This window comes from Oncorhynchus clarkii, chromosome 11 (genome assembly GCF_045791955.1).
Source record: "Oncorhynchus clarkii lewisi isolate Uvic-CL-2024 chromosome 11, UVic_Ocla_1.0, whole genome shotgun sequence".
Classification (NCBI taxonomy): domain Eukaryota; kingdom Metazoa; phylum Chordata; class Actinopteri; order Salmoniformes; family Salmonidae; genus Oncorhynchus; species Oncorhynchus clarkii.
The window spans coordinates 36,250,150-36,269,436 of record NC_092157.1 but is presented as its reverse complement, the minus strand read 5'-3'; the positions used below and the strand labels follow the sequence as shown (position 1 = coordinate 36,269,436).

Sequence of the window (19,287 nt, the reverse complement as noted above, 5' to 3'; positions counted from 1 at the left end):
TGCATTAACATTACAAGCTATAAGGGGTCATTATGGGCTATATGATAACTATTTCATGAGTAGATCTTGCACTAAGTCTATCATAAATACATTTAAAGGCAGTACAAATTAATTGTATCATCTCTAAACTCCATGTACCTCAGGGGTCAGTATTTTGTCTCCTGATATTTGAACATTTTAGAAATGCTGTATTATTCAGATGAGATGTCTTCTTGCGATAGCATGGCAATTCAGCCTCCTATCCTCACACCCCTACTTCAAAATGACAGCAAGTATACCATTTTCAATAGGACCAAGGACATCTGAGAAAGGTCTGAATTTTTTCAGTAGTTCTTTAGTGAATAAAGTAAACGCAATCTACCCCGTGTTCTCGAGACGCGCACCTGGGTTTTTTTTTATCTATACTGGACAAAAATATGTAAAATGTTGGTCCCATGTTTCATGAGCTGAAATAATATATCTCAAATGTTCCATCCAAAAGCTTATTTCTCTCAAATGTTGTGCACACATTTGTTTACATCCCTGTTAGTGAGCATTTCTCTTTTGCTAAAATAATCCATCCATCCAACTGACAGGTGTGGCATATCAAGAAGCAGATTAAACAGCATGATCATTACACAGGTGCACCTGTGCTGGGGACTGTAAAAGGTCACTCTAAAATGTGAAGTTTTGTCACACAACACAATGACAGATGTCTCAAGTTGAGGGAGTGTGCAATTGTCATGCTGACTGCGGAATGTCCACCAGAGCTGTTGCCAGAGAATTTAATGTTAAATTCTCTACCATAATCCGCCTCCAATGTCGTTTTGGAGAATTTGGCAGTACGGCCAACCAGACCAAGTGTAACCATGCCAGACCAGGACCACATCCGGACAAGGAGTATTTCTGTCTGTAAAAAAGCACTTTCGTGGGGGAAAACTCCTGATTGGCTGCGTCCCTGCCCATTCATGTGAAATCCATAGATTAAGGCCTAATGAATTTATTTCTATTGACTGATTTCCTTATATGAACTGTAACTTCGTAAAATCATTTAAATTGTTGCATGTTGCGTTTATATTTTTGTTCACTATATGTATCTGTAGCTTTATTCCCCCTATGTGACTTTGCCATTAACAAGTGTTCCCAGACCTGTCACTGCTAGCCCGTCACTACGTCTCAAATGACACAACTTTATTCCCTATAAAGTGCACTACTTTTGATCAGGGCCCATGGGGATCTGGTCAAAAGAAGTGCATTATGTAGGGAATGGAGTGCCATTTGGGACGCTGTCTATCCATAGACAGGCACTGAAAACTTTCTCCAGCCCAGCAGTACAGAAGAGCATTACTTAATTCTCAGCATTCAGGCACTGTCTACTGGAATCGCTCAGACATTTTATACAAAGACACAACACTTGTATTTTCCACCAGAACAGATATTAGTTCTTATTCAAATGTGATACTTTTTCTATGTGACACGTCTTGACGTCCCAGAGGATTATTCATATTATTCTGCATTAGAGAATAAAGGTTCTGTCTTTACCGTTACTGAATATACAGTATTTCTCTACCAGCGTCTACTTTCTCCATAATATTCAATGTTTGTAAAGTGACAACATTGATGAACTGTTCCTTGGTTTTTCAGACAGAGGGGGAGAAAGAAGTCAACAACGAGCTGGCCAATCGGATATCTCTGTTCTACGCCGATGCCACGCCCATGTTGAAGACGTTAAGCGACTGCACGACAAAGTTTGTCTCAGAGGTAAGATCCCATCGAAAGTGGTTTCAACAGCTTCCTTACTTAACAACCGTAATATCTGACACATTGCCCATCAATAATTGAAGTGACCAATGCAACAATGTGGTTTACTGTAGAAAAAAAACATCCCGTCTCTCTTTCTGTTGGCCTAGAATAAGAACTTGCCCATCGAGAACACGACAGACTGCTTAAGCACGATGGCGAGTGTGTGCAAAGTCATGTTGGAAACGCCGTAAGTGATCCCATCCACTTCCTCACTAAATCAAGACAATGTCAATGTCTGCGGAATCGTGGATCTGGGCCCATATTCTTAGTTTCTCAGAGGAGGAGTGCTGATCTATGATCGGTTTTGCCTTTAAGATCATAAGGACAATGGTATAAGGCAGGGATCATCAACTAGACTCAGCCACAGGCCGTTTTTTAAAATTGTTTTTATTGAGCGGATGATCAGGAGACCGGAACATAATTACATAGAATTTGAATTATAATATAATATTTAACAAAAAAATTATCATTTCAAACCTTCCTTACATTTGTATACGATCACATAAACTTTTGTATACTATCACACATTTGTATACGATCACATAAAAAAAGAAATGTCCCTTTTTCAGGACCCTGTCTTTCAAAGATAATTAGTAAAAATCCAAATAACTTCACAGATTTTCATTGTAATGGGTTTAAACACTGTTTCCCATGCTTGTTCAATGAACCATAAACAATTAATGAACATGCACCTGTGGAACGGTCGTTAAGACACTAACAGCTTACAGACAGTAGGCAATTAAGGTCATAGTTATGAAAACATAGGACACTAAAGAGGCCTTTCTACTGACTCTGAAAAACACCAAAAGAAAGATGTCCAGTGTCCCTGCTCATCTGCGTGAACATACCTTAGGCATGCTGCAAGGAGGCATGAGGACTGCAGATGTAGCCAGGGCAATAAATTGCAATGTCTGTACTGTGGGACGCATAAGACAGCGCTACAGGGAGACAGGATGGACAGCTGATTATCCTCGCAGTTGAAGACCACGTGTAACATCACCTGCACAGGATCGGTACATCCGAACATCACACCTGCGGGACAGGTACAGGATGGCAATAACTGCCCGAGTTACACCAAGAACGCAATCCCTCCATCAGTGCTCAGACTGTCCACAATAGGCTGAGAGGGGCTGGACTGAGGGCTTGTAGGCCTGTTGTAAAGGCTGCAGCTGGTGGCCATTCCAGATACTGCCTGTTACTTTTGATTTTGACCCCCCCTTTGTTCAGGGACACGTTATTCAATTTCTGTTAGTCACATGTCTATGGAACTTGTTCAGTTTATGTCTGTTGTTGAATCTTATGTTCATACAAATATTTACACATGTTAAGTTTGCTGAAAATAAAGTGGAGCCAGGGGTTGGAACCGGTTTAGGGAACAAACGTAAAATAACAAAAAAAATTTAGGAACAGAATCAGAACAGGTAAGCAAAGTGATCCATACTGTTCAGTAACAGAACCATTCTTTTCAAAGCATGGGAACCTTTTAATAACGTTATTTTATGTTCCGGACATTTTTTTCAGTTCCACCAAAAAACACAACAAAGAGCCTATCAAAGCCCCTCTTAGGGGAAAGAAAAAAATGATCCCGTAACATTAAATAACATTATTAACCGGTTCCCATTGTCAAAAAGAAAATTGCTATTGCAACCTCTTTAAAATAAGGAATTGAGACCCAAAAGCTCAAGAGAGAATCTTCATTCTGGGCCTGACTCTGCTCTTTGATCCTAGGAAATGTCCTCTTATCTGACTAGGTCAACCTTTCCAAATTATCATAGTGGCTTGCGAAAGTATTCACTCCCTTGGCATTTTTCCTATTTTGTTGCCTTACAACCTGGAATTAAAATAGAGTTTTAAATTATTTGATTTACACAGCATGCCTACCACTTTGAAGATGCAAAATATTTTGTGAAACAAACAAGAAATAAGACAAAAAAACAGAACTTGAACGTGCATAACTATTCACCCCCTAAGGTCAACACTTTGTAGAGACACTTTTTGCATTGATTACAGCTGCAAGTCTCTTGGGGTATGTCTCTATAAGCTTGGCACATCTAGCCACTGGGATTTTTGCCCATTCTTCAAGGCAAAACTGCTCCAGCTCCTTCAAGTTGGATGGGTTTCTTCTGGTGTACTTGAGTGTTGCTTTAGCAGTATGCTTAGGGTCATTGTCCTGCTGGAAGGTGAACCGCTGTCCCAGTCTCAAATCTCTGGAAGACTGAAACATATTTCCCTCAAGAATCCATCATTCCTTCAATTCTGACCAGTTTCCAAGGCCCTGCTAATGAAAAACATCCCCACAGGGATGGTGTTCTCGGGGTGATGAGAGGTGTTGGGTTTGCGCCAGACATAGTGTTTTCCTTGATGGCCAAAAAGCTAAATTTTAGTCTCATCTGACCAGAGTACCTTCTTCCATATGTTTGGGGAGTCTCCCACATGCCTTTTGGCGAACACCAAACGTGTTTGCTTATTTTCTTCTGGCCACTCTTCTGTAAAGCCCAGCTCTGTGGAGTGTACGGCTTAAAGTGGTCCTATGGACAGGTACTCCAATCTCCGCTGTGAAGCTTTGCAGCTCTTCAGGGTTATCTTTGGTCTCTTTGTTTTCTCTGATTAATGCCCTCCTTGCCTGGTCTGTGAGTTTTGGTGGGCGGCCCTCTCTTGGCAGGTTTGTTGTGGTGCCATATTCTTTCCATTTTTTTAAATAATGGATTTAATGGTGTTCCGTGGGATGTTCAAAGTTTCTGATATTTTTTTATAACCCAACCCTGATCTGTACTTCTCCACAACTTTGTCCTTGACCTGTTTGGAGAGCTCCTTGGTCTTCATGGTGCCGCTTGCTTGTTGGTGCCCCTTGCTTAGTGGTGTTGCAGACTCTGGGGCCTTTCAGGACAGGTGAATATATACTCAGATCATGTGACAGATCATGTGACACTTAGATTGCACACAGTTGGACTTTATTTTACTAATTATGTGACTTCTGAAGGTAATTGGTTGCACCAGATCTTATTTCGGGGCTTCATAGCATTACCACATCTGCACGCACCACTTTTCCGTTTTTTATTTTTTTTAAATAAGTAATTTTTTTCATTTCACTTCACCAATTTAGACCATTTTGTTACATTACATGAAGTACAAATAAAAATCAATTTACAGGTTGTAATGCAACAGAATAGGAAAAAAGCCAAGGTGTTGAATACTTTTTCATGGCACTGTACACTATCTTTTGGCCCAAACTCCATTAATACTCACCGTAATTATTCACTAAACAGGATACAAACAAACTACAGTTTAACTTGAAATATGTTCCATTTTAACAGAATGTTAAATGTTGTACTTTTCGTTTTTCGGTTCTGTTCCCTGAACCGGTTCCATCACCTGATTCGAGCTGATTTGCTAATGTTTTTACAATATTGTATGTCCCACAAAAAACTTGAGGGGACAAATACAATTTCCCGCCAGTTGGGGAACCCTGGTGTAGGGTGTCCCTCCACGCTGCACAGAGCGGGTGAAAAATGTACTTTGGTGATGAAATTTCACATCTTTATGTTAGAAAATAAATGTTACTTAGACAAATATGATTGTTCATGTTCTGAATTGTTCAGTGTTGTCTTTCTCTAACATATCATTAACATTATATCTAAAAAAAAATTGCATTTCATAACCTAATACATCCGATAATAATCACAGAGCTCTGAGCAGCAACCTTTAGGATTTTTCATGTTGTGGTGGTCATCTGCAAAGTTGTTTTTGTGGGTTGTAATAGCGAAATGAGAAATGAGAAATGAGATGAAAGTGTACACTAAAATATGAAAATACTACATGCCATGTCTCAAAATCAATATCTATCTTACCTTTATATTGTTTTATGTCCTCAGTTAACCTTAATTCTCGCACAGTGTAACTGACATAATGATTTTCCTGATTTTTAACCACTTTCTTTCTCTGGCCTCCATTGATTTAGTCACCCTAATTTTGGACATCCTACAAGGGTAAAAACTCAAATAACTTTGAACGGATTATGATAGAGACATGAGGTTTGGACCATTAGCATATTATTTGACCCATTGGTCAAAATATGCGTTTTTGATTGGACTTCCTATTATATGGACAGGGAAAACATTATCCCTGATCAGCAATCTCATTGCCTTTCTGTGTTTCCAGGGAATACCGTAGCCGCTTCACCAGTGAGGAGACGGTTTCTTTCTGCCTGCGCGTCATGGTTGGCGTCATCATCCTCTATGACTATGTGCATCCTGTCGGAGCCTTCTCCAAGTCTTCCAAGATTGATGTGAGTGCAGGGTGGAGCTATGTCCGCAAGGCTCCCAGTCCCAGAGGATTGGCCACACACAAGCACAACACTGATTCATCTCAACATGGTGTTTTCTGCTTCACAGATGAAAGGGTGCATCAAGGTCCTCCGAGATCAACCGCCCAACAGCGTAGAAGGCCTTTTAAACGCTCTCAGGTAAGGCCCACCTTGTCCATAGCTGAACAATGCTTTTCTTTAACAGAGAATATGTTTTACAGAATACTGTTGCAACCTTTTTCTTCTCACACTTTAACAGACAGTAGCATACTTACTATATACAGCCATATTTGGCCACTTTTCCTTCATTATTCTGTTTTTTTTTCAACACGTTAAGAGGTATTAAAATAATATGTTGTTTGTGTTAAATGTGGAATCCCACAGTTTTAGATTATTGAAGATCAGAGAGAATTACATTTCTTTGAGCCCCGGTGCCCTGCCCTCTTCTTAAATCTAAGTGGCTCACGCTCTCGCAGCTGTTCGCAGCTGACACCGCCATTTTCGTGTTAACCACATCTGCACATCACATCATCAGGTCCTTCGGGCACGCTCAGTCACTCTCTTCCAGTCACGTGAGGTCACTCCTGGGTCAAAGCCTCCAGCCCTCTTTTCTCTTTCTTTCTGTCTTTCTGGGATTGCACATCTGTCTCTAAGGGGAGAACGCCAGACTGGAAATCAAAGCTCAGAGCTGTGATACTGTCATCAAGGCTTTCTCACACTCTCTGCAAGAGCAGTCGTGTTACATTCACAGATCCTGGCACTGATCGTTCTGTCTGGTCTGTCTATTCATCTGTCTCTCGCAGGTACACAACCAAGCATTTGAATGACGAATCGACCAACAAGACAATCAAGAGCATGCTGCAGCAGCAGTAGGACTGAAACCCTGGAACAACCGCTCGCCTCATGCCGGTTTCGGGAGACATCGATGCCCTCTCCCAACTACGTCGGTGCACAGAATGTTTTGTTTTATTTTAAATGGAGAAAGAGCTGCACTTTTTATAATGCAAAATGCTACTGCCATTATGCACGTATTTTATGTGCCAAAAAGATGTTGCTGAGATTTAAATGTTTTCGATGAAGGCCATAAAACAAGATGGCAGCTATGAAAGCATTGTGAGTTCAGTTATTTTTTTTTTTATGATTTGAGTTTTTCCCTGTGTAAGAGATGGAAGTGCTTTGACTTGAACATTTTAAAAAGAGAGCTATATAGAGAAATATATATTATTTTTGTTTGATTTATTATTTAATGTTACATCTTCTGCATGACGAAATGACGTATTTCTTCTATTTAAAAAAGTATGGTTCAAGTTTTATTTGTTTGCTCAGTTGTGTTCAATGTTTTGTTCTCTGAATGGTACTTGTCCGAATTAAGATGATTAAAAACATAGTACTGTTAATGTTTTATATTTTTTATAGGTTTTGAGTGTGATTTGAGTGTATGCCATTTTTCATAGTTGTGTTGTATTTTTAATTTGGACATTTCAAACTGCGACGTGTGCAAATCAATTTAAAGTTGTGAGTCTGTACTGTTGCCGCTGGAAAAAATAAACGGAGAACTCTTGTTTTCTACAAATGACTCTGTGCTTACCCTGCATCTTTTCTAGAAAACACCATGTAGTCAAATTTAGCTAAAGCAAGAAAAACATTTTCTAGACAACGAAATACACTATATATACAAAGGTATGTGGACACCCCTTCAAATTAATGGATGGCACCGTCATAGGATGCCACCTTTTTAACAAGTCAGATTGTCAAATGTATGCCCTGCTAGAGCTTCCCCAGTCAACTGTAAGTGCTGTTATTGTGAAATGGAAAAGTCTAGGAGCAACAACGGCACAGCCACAAAGTGGTAGGCCACACATCTCACAGAACGGGACCGCCAAGTGCTGAAGCACATAGTGCAAATCGTCTGTCCTTGGTTGCAACACTCACTACCGGGTTTCAAACTGCCTCTGGAAGCAACATCAGCACAATAATTGTTTGTCAGGAACTTCATAAAATGAGTTTCCATGGCCAAACAGCCGCACACAAGCCTAAGATCACCATGCGCAATGCCAAGTGTCGACTGGAGTGGTGTAAAGCTCGCCGCCAATGGACTCTTTAGCAGTGGAAACGCGTTCTTTGGGGTGATGAATCACGCTTCACCATCTGGCAGTACGACGGAAAAATCTGGGTTTGGCGGATGCCAGGCGAACGCTACCTGCCCCAATGCATAGTGCCAACAGTAAAGTTTTTCGGATGAGGAATAATGGTCTGGGGCTGTTTTCTATGGTATGGGCTAGGCCCCTTAGTTCCAGTGAAAGGAACTCTTAATGCCACAGCATACAATGACATTCTAGATGATTCTGTGCTTCTAACTTTGTGGAAACAGTTTGGGGAAGGCCCTTTCCTGTTTCAGCATGACAATCCCCCCCCCATGCACAAAGCGAGGTCAATACAGAAATGGTTTGTCGAGACCGGTGTGGAAGAACTTGACTGGCCTACACAGAGCCCTGACCTGAACCCCATCGAACACCTTTGGGATGAATTGGAATGCCGACTGTGAGTCAGGTTTAATTGCCCAATATCAGTGCCCGACCTCACTAATGCTCTTGTGGCTGATTGGAAGCTAGTCCCCGCAGCAATGTTCCAACATCTAGTGGAAAGCCTTCCCAAAAGAGTCAAGGCTGTTATAGCAGCAAATTGGGGACCAACTCCATTTTAATGCCCATGATTTTGGAATGAGATGTTCGATGAGCTGGTGTCCACATACTTTTGGTCATGTAGTGTACATTACGGGACGTTTGACTCACCAAAAAGACTTGCTGAAAAGAATAACATTAATTTGTTTATGGAGGTTCCAGTTTAATGGAACAGCAATAAACTGCTAGGGAAACAACAGATGAGTCAGTCAAAGCTATATTAGCCCCCACCAGTTAGTCTATCCACACACAACACATGGGAAGGCAGGGCCAGAAGAGGTCACCATTTCTTCAGTATAAGGCATGGTTGGGCAACTCTGGTCCTCGGGGTCTGCAATGTTTGGTCGTTGCTATTCTTGGTAACTGATTTAGACCAGGGGCCTAAGAGTAGGAGTGCTGATTTAGGATGCCTTGTGGATCACAATGAATATGATTACATGGATAGGGGGGACCTGAACCTGGATCAGCACTCATACTTTGAGACGCTTGATAAATAAGACATAGTGTGACATTATTTTACTCACAGCAGGTCGACGCTTCCAGTTCTGAAAAATATGTGTTGGCGCAAGGTGTAGTTGTCTAAAGAAAGATGCTTCATAAACATTGCTAATGCAGGTTTTATTGAATCTGGCTCCAAGATAAAGGAGCCATTTTATATTTTTTGCCATCATTTTGATTTCTTCATGTATTTTTTGAAGGACACGGATGAGAAAACGTCAAAGAAGTAGTGATTTGAGGCCAGAACAAATGGTTTAATATCATGTCGGATTCTTGAATGTTTGAATTTGACTTCCCTTTCATGGCACTTAGTTCAACGTTGACAGTTCTAATTTTGTGTGCTCTTTTTGTTCTTTGACCAAATTTGAATTATTGACATAACCTTGTTCTGTTCAATGTTCTCTACCTATATGTACTCTACATATCCCAAGTTCGTGTTAAGTTCAAAAGAATACAAGATCAAATTGCTGACACCATTCAACTTTCAAGCCAATTATCTCAGAATCATGTGTTTGCAGATAGAACCTTATGGTCCCAGGTTCTCTACTTCTCTCCTTGAAAATATTAACAGGATATCAAACAAATTCCATGTCCGCCCATTCATTCACAGAATGTGTCACCATGATTGACTCATTGGCTTTCCCGTTTTATAATCCTTTCCTCATATGGGTCTTTCTAAAAACATGGGGAGAATGATCAAGTAGTCACTAGTTAACACAGTCACAAAGTCGCTATTATGGCTAAATTACGCCCATTTCAACAATTCCTCTAATTCAAATCTGATTTTAAACCTAACCTTAACTCCACTGCTAACCTTATGCCTAAACCTAACCATAAATTAAGATCAAAAATACCATTTAGATTTTCTGGCCAAGCGAGAGGGATAACTCTGCAACAGGTGGCGTATTTAAAATAAAAAACATTGCGTCACCAAGAGAGAAGTTTTTGTATGGAGGTCAATGAGTGTCGAAATTTGTCAACAAGAAATGGAATGGCTTATTTGCTACGTGAGGTTTATTTATTTTTATCGAAGTTGTGTAATGCTTAGGTTATTACTAGTATACTGATATAATTAGGACACGTGACAACCCGGCAACTTTATTTAGAAGTTGTGCCTATTAGTGCTGTTCTTGGGACTTCCATACTCTAAACCCTAACCTTAACCGGTACCTTAACCATTACAGTGCCTTAACCATTACATTTCAACTTCAATGGAGGGTATGGATGTCCCAAGGATCTGGATAACCATTGAGGTTATTCACACGTGTGTCTGCTCTCACATTGGCTAGAATGGTCCCACCTGATCTTGCCTCCTCCTGACTGCCTTCCATTTTTTAAGACATTTCTTTTCAGTGGCCAATGGAGTATCTGGTTAATATAATGGAACATCTGTGGTATACTTCCCTCTCCTTGTAGAGGGCACTTCAGTGACACTGCTCTCTTCTTTTGGGATCCTCCCTCTAAATTCACTTTTTTCCTCTCATTCTCTCATAAACAATGTGACGACCCTAACAGTATAAACGCTCTGAAATTCTTCCAAACTATATTTTACTTTAATATGACATTGGCCAGAGGGAGAGGGAGAATAAGTGAGAGAGGGGGCTCGTCCTTGGGTGGGCACTGCGGTATTGTCTGCAGTAGGTTAGAGAAACATTTAGGGTCAGAGAGAGAGAGTAGAGATTTGAGGCCATAAACAAACGGTTTCATATCATGCTTGATTCTTGAACTTTAAAATTGGATTTCCCTTTCATGGCACTGCATTCTTGTCAAAATTGAGTTATTGACATACAGTTGCCTTGTTCTGTTCAATGTTCTCGACCTATATAGTACTCTATATATACCCACAATTTATGTTGTTATCTTCATAAGAATACAAGATTTAAAAAATTGCTGACACCATTCAAACCAATGCGGGTTTGGAACTTTGAAGCCAATTATCTCAGAATTGTCTTTTTGCAGATGGAACCTTGTATTCCCAAGCTCTCTACTTCTCTTCTTGAAAATATGAACAGGATATCAAATAAATTCCATGTCCGCCCATTCACAGAATGTGTCACCAGGTTTGACTCATTGGCTTTCCTGTTTAATAATCCTCTCCTCCTGATGGGTCATTCTAAAAATATTGAGAGAATGATCAGTATACCTCCCTCTCCTTGTAGAGGGCATTCCAGTGACATTGCTCACTTCTTTCGGGATCCTCCCTGTACATTCACTTTTTTTCCTCACATTCTCGCAAAAACAATGTGAAGACCCTAACAGGAGAAACACTGAAATTCTTCCAAACTGGCTTCTCTTTTATATGACAATGCCGGAGAGAGAAAGAGAGAGTGAGAGAGGGTGCTAGTCCTTGGGTGGGCACTGCGGTATTATCTGCAGTATGTTAGAGAAACATTCAGGGTCAGAGAGAGAGGGATAGACAGAGAGAGAGCGAGAGAGCGAGAGAGAGAGAGAGAGAGAGAGAGAGAGAGAGAGGAGGAGAGCATGTTGATGGGTGTGTCCCTCAGCTCTGCAGTATGTTAGAGAAACATTCAGGGTCAGAGAGAGAGGGATAGACAGAGAGAGAGAGAGAGAGAGGAGGAGAGCAGCATGTTGATGGGTGTGTCCCTCAGCTCTGCAGTATCACTGCACTGGCAGAGATGGGAAGAGGAGGAGGAAGGACAAGGAAAGGAATAAAGAAGGGAGCGAGAGGGAGAGCAGGTTGGTGTTGGGTGAGGTCTTGCATTTTTTGGATGTCCTTGAGGGAAGGAGAAAATCGAAAGGAGAGAGAGAAAGTCTAGGATGTGTAGTGAAAATGTAATGTGTAGCCTTTGGCTGGCCATGCAACTGTATCAAAGCACCTCAGGTCAGTTCAGATGCAAAATGTTCGACACGCTCGTTGGGTGTGGAACCATCTCCCTTAGAATGGCACCCCGTCACCCTGACAACCTCCCAGCATGTCGTGGCAACCTTCTTCTTCTCAGGCCCCTCTCCCACTGTGACCCACAATGCAGTACCTCTCCACTCTCCTCTCATCTCTCATCAGTTATCGTGAGGCTCCCATGGGGCTACAGTAGAAAGGATCACTGTGATATCTGCATACCCTTTCTCAGTGGGAAAATAGTCAGATCGAGATCTAACGGTCTTTTACTGCTGTTTTTTTTGGTTTGGTTGTGCATCATTCATGACCAATATGCTGCAATATTCAACAATTCGATAATAATTGACAAGATGTTACATTACAAAATGCAAATTTCCTTTAAATGCGATTTTGGTTAGCCTGTACAGTACCATGCAACTCCCTGGTGTTTTTAGGGTACTCTGCTCCCGATTGTGGATTCCCCACCTCACCTCAAGCAGATGGGCTAGAGAACAGAAAATAACAGAGGAGATGATGACCTTCAGGGTCTCCCGCTAACCGAACAGAACATACTTACAGAGGCAGACACACAGAGAGACGGACAAGTCATCATGGCTTCCCTTTGGATGAGGGCTCCCCAGAGGTATAGTGAATTATATTGTTGGTCACACCCCACAGTCTTGTACATCTCTTTCACATGACCCCTATCACTCATTGTGGGTTTAGGAGTCTGTCACCATGTGGCTTGCATTGTCACAGCTCTCTGAGCAAGGATTGGCATACAGTTGTTGTGGTTGGCTATATTTCAGGGTGACTGAATGGGCAGACAGAGGTCAATCTAGGGAAGTTTTGAAACGCCACATTTCTGTCAGGTTTTCTGATCATGCATGATGTCTCGAGATGGATGGATGACGGTTTAACCTGGGAACTAGATGATAGAGAATGTTTCACGGTACACACACAGGATGCACAGTATGTCATGACATGGATGGTGATGGCTCCTTCTGGTCCTAAATGGCTTCAATGGGTTTGATCACATTCTATCACTTTGGTATTGAATCAGGGCAGGTTATTATAGTAAATGTATACTGTAGTTATGGTATAACACGGAAACCTGTTGGAAATGCCGACCTTGAGGATGAAGGTCTCTATACTCAGAATTTCCTGTCCCTGTCAACACAGACACCCACTTTGTCTTTAGTGCAGTGTATTCTCACATCTGAGATGTGGGCCAAAATAGTGACACAAAAAGACACTGGTAAACCAGAAGCTGCAACTGTCTGCGGCCCACTTTAAGAGCTGGTACAGTGTGAGCTCTGAGGGTGTATAACAACTTTTCCATCTCTGTATGAATCACAAATGACACCCAGTTCCCTATATAGGGCACTACTTTTGAACAGTGCCCATATGGCTCTGGTCAAAAGTAGTGCACTATCTAGGGAATAGGGTGCTATTTGCGATGCATCCTCTGACACAAATGAGTGTTTGAGAAGGAGCTGTAACTGTGTCCTGTCAAGCTTGTCAAATCGAGTAACGAGAGTTACGAGATGGTGTTTCTGGTGTGACTAATCAATAAAGTGTTGATTTAGTTCCCTCACCAGATTCCTTAAAAACAAATAACAGGTTCATTAACATTCATGCTTTTTGGGGTATCTGTACTTTACTATTTATTTTATTTTTTACAACTTTTACTTTTACTTCACTACATTCCTAAATAAAATAATTTACTTTTTACTCCATACATTTTCCCTGACACCCAAAAGTACTCTTTACATTTCAAATGCTTAGCAGGACAGGAAAAGGGTCCAAAAGGGTCTCAAGAAAAGATCCCTGGTCATCCCTCCTGTCTCTGATCTGACTCACTAAAAACAAATGCTTTGTTTGTAAATGATGTTTGAGTGTTGTAGTGTGCCTCTGGCTATCTTTAAAAAATTTAACAAAAAAATAAGGTGCCGAATTTGTAATGATTTATACTTGTACTTTTACTTTTCATACTTAAGTATATTTTAGCAATGACATTTACTTTTGATACTTAACTATATTTAAAACCAAATACTTGTATACTTTTACTCAAGTATTATTTTACTGGGTAACTTTCATTTTTACTTGAGTCATTTTCTATTAAGGTATGTTTACTTTTACTCAAGTGTGACAATTTGATGCTTTTTCCACCACTGCACTAAACGCTACGACCGTTTCATACGGGATGTGGTTTCGAGGGGCATCCATCAGTTATATCAACAAGGTGTGGGAGCAAACGTACAACTCAAACTATTTAAGGAAAGTCAGACGATTAGAATTTTGAGAATGTTCACTTTATTTTCCAAGGTATGACGCTGACAGTGTGATAATAATATGTGCTAAACTGAAGAGGAATAGCTGTCAGTTATTTCTCTGTAATGTGTATCTTCTTCATTTCAGTGAAAACCCAGCAGAAAAAAAACAGTGCTCTCTATCCGTAAACCACAACCTCCTAACACATTGCCCATCTGTTTCTCTAGAGAGATGGGTTCACTTTTCTAAGAAAGACAACGATTCTCCTCCGAGACCATCCGACACTCCACACACACAAACTTAGAGCTGTATTCAATCCGTTGCGCCGAAGTATCGCGGTTGGTTGATATGTATAATACCTACAGTTGAAGTCGGACGTTTACATACACCTTAGCCAAATACTTTTAAACTCAGTTTTTCACAATTCCTGACATTTAATCCTAGTAAAAATTCCCTGTCATAGGTCAGTTAGGATCAACACTTTATTTTAAGAATGTGAAATGGAGTAGAGAGAATGATTTATTTCAACTTGTATTTCTTTCATCACATTCCCAGTGTGTCAGAAGTTTACATACACTCAATTAGTATTTGGTAGCATTGGCTTTAAATTGTTTAACTTGGGTCAAACGTTTGGGATAGCCTTCCACAAGATTCCCACAATAAGTCACTTGAACTTTGGCCCATTCCTCCTGACAGAGCTGGTGTAACTAAGTCAGGTTTGTAGGCCTCCTTGCTCGTACACGCCTTTTCAGTTCTGCCCACACATTTTCTATAAGATTGAGGTCAAGGCTTTGTGATGGCCACTCCAATATCTTGACTTTGTTGTCCTTAAGCCATTTTGCCACAACTTTGGAAGTATGCTTGGGGTCATTGTCCATTTGGAAGGCTCATTTGCAACCAAGCTTTAACATCCTGACTGATGTCTTGAGATGTTGCTTCAATATATCCACATAATTTTACTTTCTCATGATGCCATCTATTTTGTGAAGTGCACCAGTCCCTCCTGCAGCATAGCACTCCCACAACATATTGCTGCCATCCCCGTGCTTAACGGTTGGGATGGTGTTCTTCGGCTTGCAAGCCTCCCCCTTTTCCCTCCAAACATAACGATGGTCATTATGGCCAAACAGTTCTATTGTTGTTTCATCAGACCAAAGAAAATTTCTCCAAAAAGTACGATCTTTGTCCCCATGTGCAGTTGCAAACCGCTTCTTCCTTGCTGAGTGGCCTTTCAGGTTGTGTCGATATAGGACTCGTTTTACAGTGGATATAGATACTTTTGTACCTGTTTCCTCCAGCATCTTCACAAGGTCCTTTGCTGTTGTTCTGGGATTGATTTGCACTTTTCACACCAAAGTATGTTCATCTCTAGGAGACAGAACGCGTATCCTTCCTGAGCGGTATGACGGCTGCGTGGTCCCATGGTGTTTATACTTGCATACTATTGTTTGTACAGATGAACGTGTTACCTTCAGGTGTTTGGAAATTGCTCCCAAGGATGAACCAGACTTGTGGAGGTCTACAATTATTTTCTGAGGTCTTTGCTGATTTCTTTTGATTTTCCCATGATGTCAAGCCCTGAGGCACTGAGTTTGAAGATATGCCTTGAAATACATCCACAGGTAAACCTCAAATTTAGTCAAATGATGTCAATTAGCCTATCAGAAGCTTTTAAAGCCATGACATCATTTTCTGGAATTTTCCAAGTTGTTTAAAGGCACAGTCAACTTAGTGTATGTAAACTTCTAACCCACTGGAATTGTGATATAAGTTAAATAATCTGTCTGTAAACTATTGTTGGAAAAATAACTTGTGTCATGCACAAAGTAAATGTCCTAACCAACTTGCCAAAACTATAGTTTGTTTAACAAGAAATTTGTGGAGTGGTTGAAAAACGAGTTTTAATGACTCCAACCTAAGTGTATGTAAACTTCCGACTTCAACTGTATTTAGGCGTTGTAAGATCTGGCATGCGTCAGCAACGTCTGAGCAGAGGAACACGAACGATGTCATAGCAATCTGGTGCCCGACTGCAAAGTTGATTAATTGGTACGCAACCATAGTTTGACGCGTGCAATGTCTGAGCGTCATCTCGCTGAATATACATTTTAAATGAAAAGTAAATCTTAATGTGACCCGCCAGATTCAGAAGCTTCAAAACCCCATTTGAATTATTATTTTTTAAACCCCATTGAAAACGCCATTAAATGTTTTACCCAAATTTAAAAATAAAAAAATAAAACGTTTTTTAAATCTGAACGTACAGTAATAATTTTATTTGACTTAGTTTTGGAGTCAAATATAATAGTTTCAGTATAGTTTTAGTTTTTCAAACGGGTTTGTTAATTAATTTATTTCAGTTTACTAAATCATTTCATGATAGTTTTAGTTTCCGTTTTAGTTTTCCATAATAAGTAGTGATGGGGAAACGAAGCTTCCTGAAGCATTGACGCTTCCCAGCCAATTGTGTCGAAAATAGGTGCATTACTCGAGGCTTTGATCAACACAGATTACACTAGTGGCACCTGCTTGTTAAAATAATTTTAGAGCAGCCAAATGATTACATATGACGTCATTGATCACGTGCTTCTGATAAAGTGATACAGGCATCGGCACACTGCTTTGAAGTAAGTTGCTTAGCGATTTTGACGCAAGGCTCAGAGCTCCGGTATCAAACTTAACATCACTAATAATAACCATGCCCATGAGCCAAAATGAGTCCCGGAAAATTGTGCAGAATTGTGTACCACGTCATTCAGTTCGTATGATCCGTTCAGTCCTGAAAAAAAATAAAAATACAAATGTTACGAATTGTGTGCTTAAGATGCCAGACTGCATCTTTAACGGCTCTTTGAAGAGCAGGTGCATGCCAGCGAAACCCCTAACCATAGATGCTGTAATCATGATTCGTTAAAGTAGATAGGGCTTGGGTTCAGACATGTATGAATTCTCTGGAACTAAGCAAGAAGACACTGTGAGAGGGCAAACATACCACCTGTTTCTCTAAAAAAGTTGAGTGAATAAATCCCCCTAGAGTCAATTGGCACACCGATGCGTCAATCTAAGTAATGTAATTAACAAACAAAAAAATTAAAACAAAAAATAAATAAACTGCGGGGAGGTTTTGGCCCAAGGGCCGCCTGTTGCTGACCCCTGCTGTACAGTATCTCATATCCCAATAGGGCATCATTATACATACTACCATGGTACCTTTATGATAGAGTGGCCAGACAGAAGCCACTCCTCAGTAAAAGGCACATGACAGCCTGCTTGGAGTTTGCCAAAAGGCCCCATAAGGACTTTCAGACCATGAGAAACAAGATTCTCTGGTTTGATCAAACCAGGATTGAACTCTTTGGCCTGAATGCCAAGCGTCATGTATGGAGGAAACCAGGCGCCGCTCAGCACCTGGCCAATACCATCCCCACGGTGAAGCACGGTGGTGGCAGCATCATGCTGTTGGAATGTTTTTCAGCGGCAGGGACTGGGAGACTAGTCAGGATCGAGGGAAAGATGATCTGAGCAAGGTACAGAGAGATCCTTGATGAAAACCTGCTCCAGAGCACTCAGGACCTCAGACTGGGGGCGAAGGTTCACCTTCCAATCGGACAACGACCCTAAGCACACCACCAAGACAATGCAGGAGTGGCTTCGGGACAAGTCTCTGAATGTCTTTGAGTGTCCCAGCCAGAGCCCGGACTTGAACTCGATCTAACATCTCTAGAGAGACCTGAAAATAGCTGTGTAGTGATGCTCTCCATCCAACCTGACAGAGCTTGAGAGGATCTGCAGAGAATAATGGGAGAAACTCCCCAAATACAGGTGTACCAAGCCTGTAGCTTCATACCCAAGAAGACTTGAAGCTGTAATCGCTGCCAAAGGTGCTTCGACAAAGTACTGAGTAAAGGGTCTGAATACTTACGTAAATGGAATATTTCAGTTTTGTACCTTTAATACATTTTCAAACACTTCTAAAAACCTGTAACAAAATGTGTAAAAAGTGAAGGGGTCTGAATACTTTCCGATATTTTACTTGGCCTGCCACTTCTGGCCTTAACAAGAACTGTGCCTGTGGTCTTCCATTTCCTCACTATGTTCCTCACAGAGGACACTGACAGCTTAAATCTCTGCGATAGCTTTTTGGAGCCTTCCTCTAATCCATAATGTTGAACAATCTTTGTTTTCAGGGCATTTGAGAGTTGTTTTGAGGCCCCCATGTTGCCACTCTTCAGAGGAGAGTCGAAGAGAACAACAACTTGCAATTGGCCACCTTAAATACCTTTTCTCATGATTGAATGCACTTGTCTATGAAGTTCAAGGCTTAATGCGCTCACCAAACCAATTGTGTGTTCCAATTAATCAGTGCTAAGTAGTTACAGGTATTCAAATCAACAGAAGGACAAGGGTGCCCACATTTTTGCATAGCCTATTTTTCACATCTGATTTAATTTCATACAACTTAATATTGCTACACTAAAACTCTTTGTCTGGACAATACCCCAGTACTCAGCTTTTATTAGAAAATGAATGGCACTTTTCAAGGAATCTGGCATCTGGGTTAAGCGGGCATTGTGTCAAGAAGCAGTGCGGCTTGGCTGGGTTGTGTTTCGGAGGACGCGTGGCTCTTGACCTTCGCCTCTCCTGAGTCCATACGGGAGTTGCAGCGATGACACAAGACTGTAACTACCAATTGGATACCACAATTGTTTAAAAAAAATATTTATATATTTTTATTTCACTTTTATTTAACCAGGTAGGCCAGTTGAGAACAAGTTCTCATTTACAACTGCGACCTGGCCAAGATAAAGCAAAGCAGTGCTTTGAGTTACACATGACAAACAAACGTACCTTCAATAACACAATAGAAAAACAATAGAAACATCTATATATAGTGTGTGCAAATGCAGTAAGAT

The 19,287-nt window shown here is 40.8% G+C and overlaps 1 protein-coding gene across 2 annotated transcripts in view; it reads left to right on the top strand.

The window, feature by feature from the left end:
• LOC139420731 (CYFIP-related Rac1 interactor B-like) overlaps positions 1 to 7,665 on the top strand; it is a 57,004-nt gene extending 49,339 nt beyond the window's left edge. Inside the window, exons 8-12 of one of the 2 annotated variants that reach the window (XM_071170962.1) lie at positions 1,624 to 1,740; positions 1,890 to 1,969; positions 5,941 to 6,067; positions 6,174 to 6,244; positions 6,889 to 7,665. In XM_071170962.1, the coding sequence (XP_071027063.1) occupies positions 1,624 to 1,740; positions 1,890 to 1,969; positions 5,941 to 6,067; positions 6,174 to 6,244; positions 6,889 to 6,958 (465 nt within the window). In that variant the 3' untranslated portion in view covers positions 6,959 to 7,665. The remainder of the gene's footprint in view (positions 1 to 1,623; positions 1,741 to 1,889; positions 1,970 to 5,940; positions 6,068 to 6,173; positions 6,245 to 6,888) is intronic. The other variant, XM_071170961.1, reaches the window with a different exon arrangement.
• Positions 7,666 to 19,287: the final 11,622 nt, after the last annotated feature.